General features: G+C 61.3%; 1 protein-coding gene across 1 annotated transcript in view; it reads right to left on the bottom strand.

Moving 5' to 3' along the window:
- Nucleotides 1-13,660, bottom strand: part of SPTBN5 (spectrin beta, non-erythrocytic 5) — a 44,984-nt gene that overhangs the window by 5,713 nt on the left and 25,611 nt on the right. The window contains exons 34-55 of the mRNA XM_064571741.1: nt 13,449-13,553; nt 12,882-13,049; nt 12,231-12,380; nt 11,917-12,108; nt 11,602-11,697; nt 9,591-9,905; nt 8,697-8,810; nt 8,409-8,530; nt 7,991-8,153; nt 7,597-7,785; nt 7,264-7,341; nt 6,454-6,626; nt 4,709-4,799; nt 4,416-4,562; nt 3,674-3,811; nt 3,338-3,594; nt 2,968-3,154; nt 2,535-2,747; nt 1,864-2,060; nt 1,521-1,725; nt 1,041-1,235; nt 10-165 (exon numbers count right to left, since the gene is read on the bottom strand). Of these exons, the coding sequence (XP_064427811.1) occupies nt 10-165; nt 1,041-1,235; nt 1,521-1,725; nt 1,864-2,060; nt 2,535-2,747; nt 2,968-3,154; nt 3,338-3,594; nt 3,674-3,811; nt 4,416-4,562; nt 4,709-4,799; nt 6,454-6,626; nt 7,264-7,341; nt 7,597-7,785; nt 7,991-8,153; nt 8,409-8,530; nt 8,697-8,810; nt 9,591-9,905; nt 11,602-11,697; nt 11,917-12,108; nt 12,231-12,380; nt 12,882-13,049; nt 13,449-13,553 (3,651 nt within the window). The remainder of the gene's footprint in view (nt 1-9; nt 166-1,040; nt 1,236-1,520; nt 1,726-1,863; nt 2,061-2,534; nt 2,748-2,967; nt 3,155-3,337; nt 3,595-3,673; nt 3,812-4,415; nt 4,563-4,708; nt 4,800-6,453; nt 6,627-7,263; nt 7,342-7,596; nt 7,786-7,990; nt 8,154-8,408; nt 8,531-8,696; nt 8,811-9,590; nt 9,906-11,601; nt 11,698-11,916; nt 12,109-12,230; nt 12,381-12,881; nt 13,050-13,448; nt 13,554-13,660) is intronic.

Here is a 13,660-nt window from a genome sequence, read left to right as displayed (position 1 = left end):
CACCCTCACCTCCAGGCACCTGTGCTGTCGCTGTAAGGTCTGCACTGAGGACAAGCTGTGGTCACAGATGTCTCTCACCATCGGGGTGGCCTTCTCCTGCATCCAGCCCTGGAGCTCGGTCACTGCCTGCTCAAAGCCACGGACCTCCCGGGCTGTGGCCAGGCTCTGGGAGAAGGGGGAGGCCTGCTCTGGGCTGAGCTCACTCTTAGGGTCCTTTCTCCCTGGAGACATGGCCTCGTGGACCACCTCCCTTTAAATAACCAAGACCACGGGGCTCAGTGACTCGTTCATGACCACCAGGTACAGAGAATGTCCTAGATGTGGCAAGTGCTCAATGAGTGTGTGATGTTACTGATGAGGGGTAAGGCCTCGGGGGGCCTTCTGTGACAAGAGGGCCTTTGGTGTACAAATCACAAGAAAGGCAGAAATGGAGGCTCTGAGGCAGCGGGGGATGGGTCCACGTGAGGGAGGAGTTTGGTTTCTGGGAGGACTGGCTAGGACGGGCGGGCCAGCTCAGGAGGCTGCCCAGGCTGTTGGGGGCTTGGGGGGCAGCCTGCTTTTATAGAAACCAGCAGCTACAGCTGAGAACACAGGTCGGGGAGCAACATGGAGCCCATCCACTGAGGGCATGGAGCTTCGAAGAGGGAGGGGGCGCAGCGAGGGAGCCAGTTAAGTATGCATGGTTGAGGAGAGATCAACACGGTGTGTATCTTCAAACCTGAGGCCTGTATTTAGGGGAGGTTTCGAGGGGTTCGAAAGCTGGCCAGACCTGCCTTCTGTTTCTCCCAGGTGTGAACTGCCGGCAGGAAAGCAAACTGGTGGAGAGGGCTGGGGTGGGGTAGAGGTGCAAGATTTCGAGAGTCCCCATCTGCTTAGTGCTGGGAATCAGAGGCAGCCACCTCCGTCCGCACACGCATACCCACCCATGCTCATACTCACTCGCACGCTCACCCTGGTGGGCCTGCTCGTCCCTGACCCAGGCAGAAGGCACGGGTGCTCCTGCCCCGTGGCTGCTCCTGGCCTGGCCTGGGCGCACTTACCTGGCTGCGGGCTTTTATTGCCCTGTCCAGCCTCTCCCAAGCGGCCTCGATGCGACTCCTCTGCGCCTGAATCCGGGGAGAGCACCTGGGGGCCGTCCGTTCCAGGGAGGCCGCCAGCTCCCTCAGGGCCTGCACCTTGGCCTGCCCCAGGCTCTGAACTTCCTTTCTGAAAGCATCAAACTTCTCTTCCAGCACCTGCGGGGATAGAGGGCCAGGGAGGGTCACTCCGGAGGTGGTGTCCAGCAGCTCTTGCAGCTCGCGAAGGGCCTGGCAGCATCTGACAGTCCCCTCATCCGTACTGGACGAGGCGGGAGCGGACGTTGCCCGGCTCTGGCTCTGGGACCATGGGGATCTGCCCAGAGCCCACCTTCTTCCCTTCAGCTCACGCCCTCGCCTCCCTCTCGCCCAAAGGCACACACCTCCCTTGCCCTGGCTCAGCCTCCATCCACTCTGCCACGGGTTCGCTTGGGAGAGACTCACCTTGACGGCCTCCAGGTCCCGCCCGAGGTCCTGGGACTCAGCCGTGGCCACCCTGCTGGCCAGCCAGGTTTCGAGGAGCAGGGCCTCCCGTTCCAACTGGTGGCACTGCAGCTGTTCCCGCAGGCCTTGCCCCCTGCCTTCCGCCCTCTGCAGCAGCCCTGAATGGGCCTCCCTCAGCGCCCGCATCCGGCCCAGCGCCCTGGTGCTGTGGCAAGGAGGACAACCCCGCTGAAGCCCTTCTTCTCTAGGCCGGAGCGGCCTCGCGGGCCTCGGAAGGGAGAGCCCTCCCTGCGCCTCCCTGCGCCTCCCTGCGCCCCCCTGCGCGCGCCTGGCTCCCACCCACCTTTCTGGGTTCTGCCTGCTCTCCAGGAGGGCCGCGGTCTGCTGCAGCCTCTCAATTCGCATGCCGAACGCCTCTAGGTCTCTCCTGGTGGCCTCCAGCCGCCGCAGAAAGGCGCGTGTGGCCTCGGCACTCTGGCCCACATCCTTGACGTCCAGGGCACAGCCCCGTTCTTCCAGCCAGGACTCTGCCTCCAGGAGCTGGGGTGGCAGAGAGGAGAGTCCTCCCTGGGTGATGGCCTCTAGGGCTCCCAGCCTGGAGTGCCCGGCCTCGGGCTTTGGAGTCGCGGTTCGCACCCTGGCTGCACACGGGAAGCGCCGAGAGTTTTGACGCTCCCTGTGCCTGGCCCTCAGCCCTAAAGATTCTGATCTGGTCTGGAATGGAATGGGAGTATCTGCATTTCTTAAAGGTTCCAGGTCATTCTGATGAAAAGCAATGACGGAGAACCACCGGTTTAGAAGAAACAACACAACAAAATAACACCGAACCCAGGGAGGGGCTGAGCTCTGGGTGCCATGCAGAAGGAAGAGCTCGGGGCAGGGGGCAGGGGGCGGGGGGGGCAGAAGACCACTTACTGGAGGGAACAGGAGACGCACAGAGCCTAGGCCCTGCTTACCCTCTGGGTTTCCTCGCGCCCAGCCCCCGCCCCTCCGCGCTCCGCCTCAGCCCCTCACCTCCGTCAGGAACTGCTGGGCCTCCTGAGCCTGCTGTAGCTGCAGCCGCCTCCGCGACGCCTCTGCCCGCAGGCAGCCCATGGCGCTCTCCAGCTGCTGCACCCGGGCGGCCACAGAGCCAGCTGCCAAGTGCCCGGCCTGCGCCAGCTTGTGTCCCGTGGCCACCACGGCCTGGGTCAGAGCCTCGTGGCTACTCAGCTCGCTCTCCAGGTTCTGTGGAGTCGGAGGAAGACTTTCCTCAGGGGACCCCAGTGTCGTGCAGGAAGCCTTACAGGATCCCATGGATTTGCCCCCGAAGAGTTCCCTGTCCTTATGGCCAACGAAGAACTCAGGGTGCCCCCCAAGCCCCCCAGAGGTACAGAGCTCCCAGCACCACTGGCTGACTGAGGCTTGTGCTCAATCTGAAGTTCGGGGTGCGGGGGGGAGCCCACACCTGGTGCTTCTCTTGCAGGTGTCGCATGGTGCTCAGGCTCTGCCCGCAGTCCTGGGCGGTAGCCAGAGGCAGCTTCTCCTGCACCCACGCCATCTCTTCGTCAACATCCCTGAAGAACTTCAAGAGCAGGTTCCGGGCCTCCAGGGCAGCTCTGCGCTCCTGCAGGGACTCCTGCAGGCTCTCAAACCTGCAGTGGTGGAGGGTGGGGACGGGGCAGGCAGGGACCATGGCCATCAGTGTTGGGGCCAGACGGTGACCCAGCGCTCGCCCATTCAGTGCCCCCCACCGTGGGGGGAGGGGACAGCCCAGAGGAGACAAGCTGGAGGGCAGGGAGGAAGGGGGCGGGCGGGATGCACAGGGGCAGCTCTACCTCCGAAGCAGCTGCTGGGCCTGGTCCTCCACGTCTTGGGCAAGGCAGCGGCCTTCCCCTGTAAGGACCCGGGCCTGGTCCAGCAGCCACCATGCCCGCCTGGCCTGCCCGTCCATGGCGGCCTCCAGCTCCCCCAGTGCCCCCAGGAGCCCGTCCAGCCCAGACTGGTCTGGGTCCCCGATGGGGGCGCTCAGCTCGACTTCCACAGGCTCCAGCCAGCTCTCTAGTTCCTCCACGCTCTGCCGGAGATGCAGGGCCTGGGGCAGAATGGGAGGTGGGCACAAGGGGGAGAGGCCCAGCGCCCCCTCCAGCTGCTCCGTGGTGCACAGAGCCCACCTTGCAAGCCTCTTGCAGAGCGGCTGCCTCCCTCCGGCTCTTGGCCCACAGCTCGTCCCAGAGCTCTCCCAGCTCCCGCAGCCGCTCCCGGATGCTCTCTGAGGCCGGGTGGCCCTCCTGCAGCAGCCTCTGCCCCTCCTACAGCCACATGGGGACACCGCAGGGACTTAGGACTGCTGGTGCCAGGGGGCCTGTGCTGGCTCCACCCCCAGCCTGTGTGCTCGCTGTGTGTCCCGGGGCAAATTCTTGAACCTCTCAGAGCTCATTTTCCTTATCCATAGAATGGAGAGAACAACCGTTATTTTGTTTAAATGAGATAAAACATCAAACATTTTTAGCAGGACACTTTATACTAGACGGAGCCAGCCTGGGGCCAGGACCTGCCCTTCGTAGGTGGGAGAGGATAAATTTAAAAGATGCTACACTTTGGCTCCTTTACCCACAGGACCGCTCACTGTGGCCTTCTCTGTCCCCTAATGTCTTTCCTAGATGGCTTTAAAAACTATCCCGTCAAAACATGATCTTTAGGATTCTTGAAAAGGCACTTTGTTTTGGAGAGGGTGCTGCAGGAAAGCTACTGTTTCTCGCTACCCTTGGGTGCTTAGCATGATGCCTGTCTACAGAAAGCACTCGATGAATGTCGGCCATCTGTGACTCTGGATCAGAGCCCTCGTCAGGGCTCTGCGGGGTCTCCCCCTGCTCTCTGGCCTGCAGGCCCTTCCCACGGCCCTCAGGGCCTCACCATCTGCAGCCTTTGTTGGTGGTGGACACTTGCGTCTAGCTCGGCCTGGAGACTCTGCTGCTTCCACAAGTGGGCCTGCAGCACAGCGGGGTCCCTCCATCCCTCTTCCAGGGCCACCGACTTCTTCTCCCTCAGCCACATGGCCACCTGCACATACGCGGAGGACCAGGCTCTGCTGCCTTGGGCTCTCCCTTTCCCCCAAACCTCTGGACTGCCCCAAGGAAGGGGGGCCTCTCCCCAGAGCAGCTCCTTCCCCACCACAACCACTACCCACCCCCCAACCCAAGGGGAACCTCAGAGGAATCCTGCAGGAAAGTCTGCAGCTGCCGGAGCTCCTCTAGCTGGCGGCGACGGGTGCTGGCTCGCTCTACCAGGGCCTCTTTCCTGCCAGAAGGAGGGTGTCATGGGTCCTCAGGTCCCCTCCCTGGACCTGGAGCTGCTCAGGGCTGTGTGCACATGCCCCCCATGGCCCTTCTCCTGGACCAGGATGCCTGGAATCTGGGGTTCCCTTTGAAACGGAGAGACCCTCTACTCCCCCTCTTCACTAAGTCCTCATTCCCAGTACGTCACAGTGTGACCGTATTTGAAGACAGGGTTTTAAAGAATTAAGTTAAAATGAGCTCCTCAGGGCGCCCCCTAACCCGCTACGTCAGGTGTCACACACACAGGGACAACCCTGTGAAGCGAGAGGAGGATGGCTGTCTGCAAGCCAAGGAGAGGGCCTCAGGACAGACCACCGGCCAACGTCTGGATGGAGGACTTCTGGCCTCCAGCATGGGGAGGACATCCGTCTCCGGCGTTGACGCCGCCCGTCCGGGGGGTTCGGTCGGGGCCGCCCCAGCCAACTAGCACAGCGTCCAAACCACCGTCCGGATCCTGCACTGCGATCAGGAAGAACTTTGAGCGGGTCCCCACCCAAACGTGTATGTACTTGTGTGTGTGCGTCTACTGATTTATGTATGCGCGTACCGCTCTCTGTACCAATGTATCAAATACATTGCCATAGGCACAGAAAGAGTAATTAGGCACGTGATCTAAAAAACAAATAGGAACAGATGTCTAACTCTGCCCGCATCCGTATAGTCTCCACGCCGGTGTTGAGTGGAAACTCTGGTCTCCCTCTGCTGGGGCTACCAAAGGGTGTGGGGGCTGGAGATGGCGCGAGGCTTGATGAAATGTGTACCCCTCCCCCCGCAGAGGATGCCAGAAGCCCAAAGGGAGGGGTCAGGGTGGCACTGTCCCGGGGGGCAGTCAGGCCTGCCAGAAACCACCTAAGGTGATTGGGGGTCACGAGAGGAGGGTGCTGACAGAGACCAGCAAACCAACATTTGTCATCTGTCAATCAAAGACCTCCTGGTAGCCACGTGGGGTCCCACGTGCAAGGAGTAGGAGTGAACGGCCCAGCCCTACCCTTGCCGGAGTGTCTGCACGCGGACTGACAAGCACTGCGGACCCCGGTGGGCTCTCTGGGAAAGACAGAGACACCCGCCAGTCTGAGATCTGACTTTTGGCCAACTCTGCCTTGCTCTAAAAGTCTGAGAAGCTGGATGAGGTGGCTGAACCAGATGGGCTTTTATGAGGACAAAACGCAGAGCCTGGAGTCTCGTAAGCCATGCCAGGTTCATTTAAACGAGCGTGAGAAATGTGCCAACCTGCCTGAGTGGCGGGCACCATGCTGAGACATCAGGGTATCTTCTAAATCCTCCCCACTACCCTAAGAGGCAGGCATTGTTACCGCCCACCCCCCCCAGACCCGAGACTCTGTGAGGCATTTCCCCTTAGTCCCACCATGAGGGGGCAGCACAGGAACTCAGGACACGGTGGCCCTGGAGGCCGAGGACACTTAGCCACCGTGCTTCCATGAGGTCTTCCCTCCTTCAGTTTCCCGGGACACGCTTCTTGGTAAAACTCCCTTTTATCCCCCCGGGTGGCCACACGCTGGGCTGGGCAGGAGTGCTGGGGCCTTGGCATTCACCTCAGCCCCTGGAAAAGGCTGGTGAGCTTGGCCCTCCCGCCCATGGCCCAGAGCCAGACATACCTCAGGAGCATGGCCTGGCACCGGCCCAGGGCACCCTGGGCCTCGGGGTGCCCACCCTGGTGCAGGCTGCGGGCCGCGGCCTCCAGCGCACTGATCTTTTCAGCCTGAGCCTCCAGGCCCCGCTCCAGCACCTTGTGCTTCTGCAGGAGGGTCTCCACGGTGGCCAAAGAGTCCTGGCAGGAGCAGGGAAGCCGCTCCTGTCCACGGGGCTGCCCCTCCCGTCCCAAGCTGCCTGCTCACCGACGGCCACGCCACCCAACGCTCACCCACATGGTGAGTGCTCTGCCCAAACCCGTCCCCCTGATTTCTCAAGGCTGCGTTTGGCTTTAGGGCAGTGATCCTTAGCCAGGGAAGGTACTGGGGATAAGGGTCAGTGTCAGATTCTTCAGGGCAGTTGGAGCTTTTACACCTAACAGGAACACCCCCTCCTCCGCACTCTGGTAAGACCGTGTCAGCACAGGACAAGCTAGCCCCCGAGTTTTCTGAGGTCTCCCCTGAGTCAGGCTTGCCTGCCACAGGGGTTCAGACAGTGGCTGGAAGAACAAACCTCAGTGGAGGGAAGTGAAGAGGGCAGAGGTGAGAAGTTGTGGGAAGGAGGCAAGAGTGGGTCAAAGGGCCCGCGCTCACCCTCTAAGCTCCCGGGACATTCCCTGTGGGGCCGAGCCCCCGCCCCGGTGCACAAGGACTGCAAACATGGACGGGTGAAGACTTCGATGACTGATATGGTAGAGGGTGGGGGGGCCCCCCCTTGGCCTGGGGAGCTCAGGCAGCACTGGTCGCTGCTTTGGTAAAGCCCGTGTCGGCACCTACCCCCGGACCCCCGCTAGCAAGGCAGGCCTCCTGGCTGCAGAGCCAACTTTCCATCTGCTCCATAGAACTCAGAACCAGCTGTCAAGAAAGGAAAAGGCAAAAGGAAGTGAGCAGAGGGTCCTGTTGCTGGAGGTGGAGTGACCGTGTTGGTGCCCCGAGGAGAAATCAGGGACCAAGACCCTGGCTCAAAAGAACGATCGCACAGCCGGCAGGCTTGCTGCGGGCGAGCTGAGCGCTGGGTGGTGGGCAAACCCCTGGAATAGCGGCCTCTCTGGGCTTGGCTCTGACCAGGGGACGGTGGGGTTAGGTGGGGGCAGGATGGAGGCTGCCTACCTGGAGGTCCAAGGCCTGCTGCAGCTGGAGCCGGTGCGCCTGCCAAGCCCCCTCCAGGCTGCTCAGCTCCCGGTCTAAATCAGCCAGGGCCTGGCGGAGGTCGGGGGTAGATGGGCGGCCGGCTGCAAGCAGTCGCTGCCCAGTGCTTTGGGCCAGGCTGATGCTGTCTGTCCGGGAGTCCAGTTCGGCCTGTCGCAAGACTGGCCTCAGATCCCCGAGGCTGGGGCTCCCTCCATGCGAGAGAGGAGGCACGAGACGGGAGCACAGCGGAGTGGGTGGGATGCAAGAGGAGAAAGGCAGAGGCAGGTGAGGGAGAAAGGACCCAAGAGAAAGGTGGGATCACCGGTCGGGACAGGGCAGAGACGAGGTGAGGTCCCAGGGTCCCGGCCCTCACCTTGAGCTCCTGGTGCTCCTCCAGCCTGCGCCAGGCCTCGGCCGGGCTGCGCGGGGTGCTTCGGCCCTCCATCTCCGCCCGCAGCCCCCGGGCCCAGACCGCCAAGTGCCGCAGCTTGGCCTGCAGTTTCTGAGCTTCGTGTAAGGCATCCAGTGACTCCCCGCTGCCCACAGGTTCATCAGCTAGCCCTGGGGCCTCTGAGCCCCTCTTTCCCTCACACCCACACCAGTGCTCTCCATCCCCAAATCCCCTTAGCCAGAGAAGGGCCCATGGGCTGGGAATTCATAGGGGGACAATGCCAACGGTTATTTGAAGGACGGATAAAGGCTCTCAGGGGAGATGAGGGTCTAGGGGAAGGGGAGAGACAGAGAAGCTACGGGGACTAAGTCTGTGAGGAAAGAGGCCCAGGGGTTCGTACCGCTTCTGGGCCCCCCTCCAGAGCTGCCACCAACTGTCCATCACCTCCAGCTGCTTGCGGCTGAGGCTGTGGGCTGTCCCAGGGCTTCTCTGGCAGACGCGGCCCACCGCCCTCTCTAGGGACTGTGGGGGAAAGCCAGGCTCAGGGGCTGTAGTCAGGGGAGCCCTGGCTGCAGGAGGCCCCCAGTCTCCGGGTGGGTGTACTGCTGAACGCAGTCTACCGGCTCCCGGGGTCTCGAAGCCCTCCTGCCTTGTGTGCCTGAGCCGCGTCCCACAGAGGAGGACACACCTCCACCCGGGCCTGGAGGAGGCCCATTTCTTGCTCCAACTCCTTGTGTTTCCAGATCAGCCTCTGCACGCTCTCCAGATCTTTCCCATAGTCCGGGGCCTGGACCAGGGCGGCCTGGGAAGGAATACGTTACTGGCTTTGCCTTTGCCCCACTGCCCCCTCACTGAGGGGTCACCGGCCACGGGGTTTCTGTGTGAGAAGCAAGTACTCCACCTGACCCCCTTCCCCATGCCCTCTGCTGACCCCAGGCCCCTTCCTTCAGTGAAGGAGGACGATTCCCAGGAGAGACCAGGGGATGGATGTCCTTCCGACCCAGTCATCTCTGTGGTGCCCCCACACACCGTGTCTCACTGGTCTCTCATTCCTCTGGGGGGAAACTGAGGATGGACAGACAGCCAGGCCTGGCTGGCTCGGGCGGGGAGCAGAGGAGTAAGAAGAGTGAGGCAAGAGCCCCTTGCACGCCGAGAACAGAGCACCATCTGTGTCGCACAGGACTTCCTGGGGGGGCAGACAACTTCTCCACTCCCACCCTCCGCCAGCATGTAGCCCACGTTTCTCTGTGGTTGCTGACGCGCTCCGGGGCGACGCTCCTGCACGCTCTGGGCTTGCTCAGGGACATCAGAGGGAAGAGTGTGAGGGGGACCTGTGCTCTGGCCTCTTGACCCGCAGTGTTTCTAGAAGCCAGGTGGGCCAGCCACCAAGCCTGTAATGGGGTCTTCTGGGGCCCAGAGTTGATATCCCGAGAGCCCCTGGCAGACCCCTCTCCCCAGCCCTGAAGGACCCCAGCAGCATCTACCGCCAGTAAGCCAGCTGAAGAGGAGAGGGGGGCCGGGGTGGGACACACAGGAAACTCTGGGTGAGCGCACCGCCTCGCTGCTAGGTCTTGCTGCTTACCTTCTCCCCTATCTGCTCCGCGAGGTCATCCAGCTCTAGGGACAACGTATGTATCTCCAGGGCCCCTTCCAGCTGCAGCTGGTACCAGAGTAGGTTGCCATGGAAACTCTCCCATCTGCCAAGGAGGGTGTAAGGCTGAGTCGGAGGTGGCCCTCCAGCCCCCTCTCCTGGCCCCACTGCCTCCCACTCTGGGACTGGCCTGCTATTCAGCTGCTGTCGCCGCTGGTGGATGGTCCTGACTTGCTCAGGGTCCAGGTTCTCGAGCTTCAGGGACAAGTCATTGACGCTCCTGATGTGGGTGTCATTCACTGTGTCCTGCAGGGGGGGAGCGGGGGGGGGGAGACAGTGAGGGCAGCGGCAACACCCACCCCGAACAGTCACAGCACGTGGGGGTCTGCCCGGGCCCGAGAGAGGTGAGGGGCAGGGTGTTGGGGGAGCAGAGGCAGCCGCACCCCCGGCTGGGTGCAGTGAGCTAGATGCCCTAGTGGCCTGCAGCCCCAGCGTGTCTGAGCCTAGGAAACACGCTCCTCGGTCAGAACCCAGCAGGCGATGATTAACAGAAGCTTTAAAGTTAAATTGCTCAGGAAAGCAGTTGGTAAGAAAGCAAGAATAAGAATTGAGAATAAGAATTGATAAAAGCAAAGCAAATGGTGGAATGAAATGGTGAGCTTGGGTCTCCTGGTGTCGGAGTGTCTGCACCCCTACAAGTCCTGGGCTGGGGCTGCTTAGTGAGAGGGGCTTACGGGTCCATGGGGTGGGGGTCCCCGGCAGTGGGAGGGAGCGCAGGGGTCCTGCCCCCAGTAAGAGCAGCTAGTACTGGTGGAGCTGCTTAAAATTCCCAAAGTGCTTCCAAGGAAGGGTCTCGTACGAGCTGGGCAGGGAAGGGGGCTTCTCTCCTCGTACAGACGCCAGAGCAGAGTCAGAGGCCACCATGGCTGATGCGTGGCCAGGCTGGGATCGGAGCCCCGCTCCTTGAGCCTCTCTGGCGCTCCTTCTACCGCAGCGCCTGGCACCGAGGCTGTGAATTCCACTAGCAAAGGGGAGCTGGGGGCGAGCACCGCGGCCTTTTACAAACTGTACGTACTGATGCCGGAGGGAGGACGGGAGCGTGTTTGGTCTCTAACACCTGACTATGACTACATTTGTCCTATTTCTTTCGTCTAGAGCACATAAGAGAAAGAGATTTGGGGGGTGCGTGTGGTGAGGAGGAGCCAAGAGGCTGAACGGGGCTTATGGGTAGTTGCAGTTTACTGCTGGATTATCCACTCCATCCAGGCAGACGTGCATTCTTTTTTAAAATTTTGAAATAATTACAGATACACAGGAAATTGCAAAAGTAGTATGGAGAAGCCCCACGTACCCTCCCCCCAGGTCTCCCTGAGGGTAAAATCTTATATAACTGGGGCACAAAGTGGAAACCAAGAAATGGACATTATAACTACGAACCCGACTACAGGCTTTATTCGAAGTGTGTCTGTTTCTGCATGCGTGCATCTGTGTGTGTGGGGTACAGTTCTCTGCAGTTTTATCACAGGTATAGACTGGTGTAGCCACCGCCTCATGTCCTTGCTCCCTTACCTAAGAGGCAGGCGTTATCCCCATTTTATTTTATTTTTTATTTTTATTTATTTTTTTAAAGATTTTATTTATTTATTTGAGACAGAGAGAATGAGAGACAGAGAGCATGAGAGGGAGGAGGGTCAGAGGGAGAAGCAGACTCCCCGCCGAGCAGGGAGCCCAATGCGGGACTCGATCCCGGGACTCCAGGATCATGACCTGAGCCGAAGGCAGTCGCTTAACCAACTGAGCCACCCACGCGCCCTGTTATCCCCATTTTAAAGATGGAGAAACTACGGCTTGGTGAGATGAGGGGGCCTGCCTGAGCACATGCAGATAGTAAGCATGGAGCTGTGGCTGGAGCCCTCCCCTGACCCATGCTGGGTCACTACTCGAGCGGTATGTCCCCCGTGGGGACACAGTGACTGACCTCTCCCCCACAGGGCCCCCTTACCCGGGCCCAGACTCCTGGGAGCTTGCGGAGCCGCCTGCGGAGCTGCAGACAGTGCTCAAGGTCCTGGCCCAGGTCGCCCAGGTTCACCATCGCCTCCTGTGGAGGCCGAGGGGTGAGGGTCTGGGGGCAGTGCTCTGAGGCCCGGCACCAGGGCACCCAGCCCCCCGAGTGGTGTTGGGGCAGGGGGTGGCTTTGGGGACTTCCTGCTGGGGCTCCCGCCTGTCAGGGAGCTGGGGAGCTGCAGGCCCGTCCTTGCCCCTGTCTCTCAGCCCGGCAGGCCCACCCCAGCTCTGCCCCCGCCCGGCTGCCTCTCACCGTCCCCTGGATCCAGGCCTCTGCAAAGTCAGCTCTCCGCAGAAACTCCAGGAAGTTCCATCTGTCCTCCAGGTCCCGGCCCCGGAGAGCCACCGCCTGCCTCAGCTTCCGCCAGCGTTCCTGCAGCACCAGCAGCCTCCGGGAGACCTCTCCTGCCCGAGGGTGGCTCTGGGCCAGGAGAGCCTCGCCGTCCTGGGAGACCGGACACCCGGAGATCTTGCCTGTCGCCCCACCCCCTGCCTGAGACCTTTCCCCTTGGCCACCCGAGAGCCCACACTTTGGGGTAGGACTGGGGCCGAGGGCCTGGCTGTTACCTTGGTGACAGAGGTTATGAACTTCTCGTGGGCCTGGACCTCAGCCTCGAAGGCCTGGTGTTTTCCCAAGAGCCTCAACTTGTCTTTCAGGTCCCCAGGAGGGATTGGCTCTTTCAGCTGCTGGACTCGCTCCTCGATCCAGTCCTGGGCCTGGTGGGGGTGGGGACATGAATCCCATGATGCCGGGGCTGCTTCAGTCCACAGAGATTCCCACACGCTCACTGTCAGCTGAGCCCAGGGAGTGGACTGCTGGCCCCCAGGGCTGGGCGAGTCAGTGCCGGGTAGGTGTAATCCAGTGCTTCTAGCCCAGCCGGCCCCCAGCCCCAGGGAAGGGCTGGGCAGGGCCTCTGGAGGGGAGGCTGGCCTGCTCCCAGGCCCAGATACTTGGCTCCCTCCCTCTGCCTCCCTGCCTCTCTCTGGCCTAGCCTTCACAGGCTCAGGAAGCAACAAGGTCTCTGCTCATAGTATCTTTGAATCAAATGTTCTGGGTCCCAGCAAGGCCTCTGGGAAAGCCATTGAACCTTCCAGACTCCAGTGTCCTCATCACAGGGATGTGGTGAGGCCTGAAGGAGCCTGTGAAGGTGAAGGTCATCTGTGCACTATAAAATGTTGCCCAAGCAGAAGGCACAGGGTTGGGGGTGGCCCTCTGACCTGGGTCACGGCCCTGGTGAAGCCAGTCAGCAGCAGAGAGGCATGCAAGGCTTGTCCCCGGCTCTCTGCCAGCTTCTTCACTCGAGCCCGATGCTCTAGCACTGTACGGAGCCGATCCTGCACGTTGGGGCCCCCAAGTGTCTTCGCCTGCTCACACAGAGCTGCCTCCTGCGGGGGAGGGTTGGGGGCTCAGTCTCCTGCTCTCCCACACTGGGAGGCTGGCCCAACGGGAAGCCCTTCCCTCAGCCCGCCATGGCCCAGGGCTGGCTGGTCCTCCCAGCAAGCCAGAACCAAACTCACAGCTCCCCTGTGACCATGTCATGTGGAGCCAAAGGGCCCTGGTATCCCCACAGTGTGGCTCTCTTCTTGAACCATACATCTCCCTCTGCTCAGCCAGCCCCAACCAGGCACCCCTATTCCCATAGGCTGTCCCTGTACATCAACATTACCTGTGGGTCACCAAGCACTCTATGTCCCCCATTCAAAACTCTCCAAAGTTTCTAGACTCCGCCCTCTCCCCCCTACCCCCGATTTCTGAGCATGCCCAGTTCTCTCTGAGCCTCTTACCTTCTCATCTTGGGCAGTCAGAACTTTCTGGAAAATCTTGTGTTTGCGGATCAAGTGCTCTACCTCTTCCACTGAGTTCCCCAGGGCACTGGTTTTCAGGGAGACCTGGATCAGCCCGTGGAGAAGTCAAAGAGGCCATTAGGGACTGTCCAGACAGCTGGGCCTCCCCACCTCCATTTGCAGCCATGTGGGCCTCCCATCAGGGATAAAGA

This window comes from Mirounga angustirostris, unplaced genomic scaffold, assembly GCF_029215605.1.
Source record: "Mirounga angustirostris isolate CCGP_5_RB_7025 unplaced genomic scaffold, mMirAng1.0.hap1 SCAF_9, whole genome shotgun sequence".
Classification (NCBI taxonomy): Eukaryota; Metazoa; Chordata; class Mammalia; order Carnivora; family Phocidae; genus Mirounga; species Mirounga angustirostris.
The sequence above is the reverse complement of the archived record's forward strand: the minus strand, read 5'-3'. Positions and strand labels throughout refer to the sequence as shown.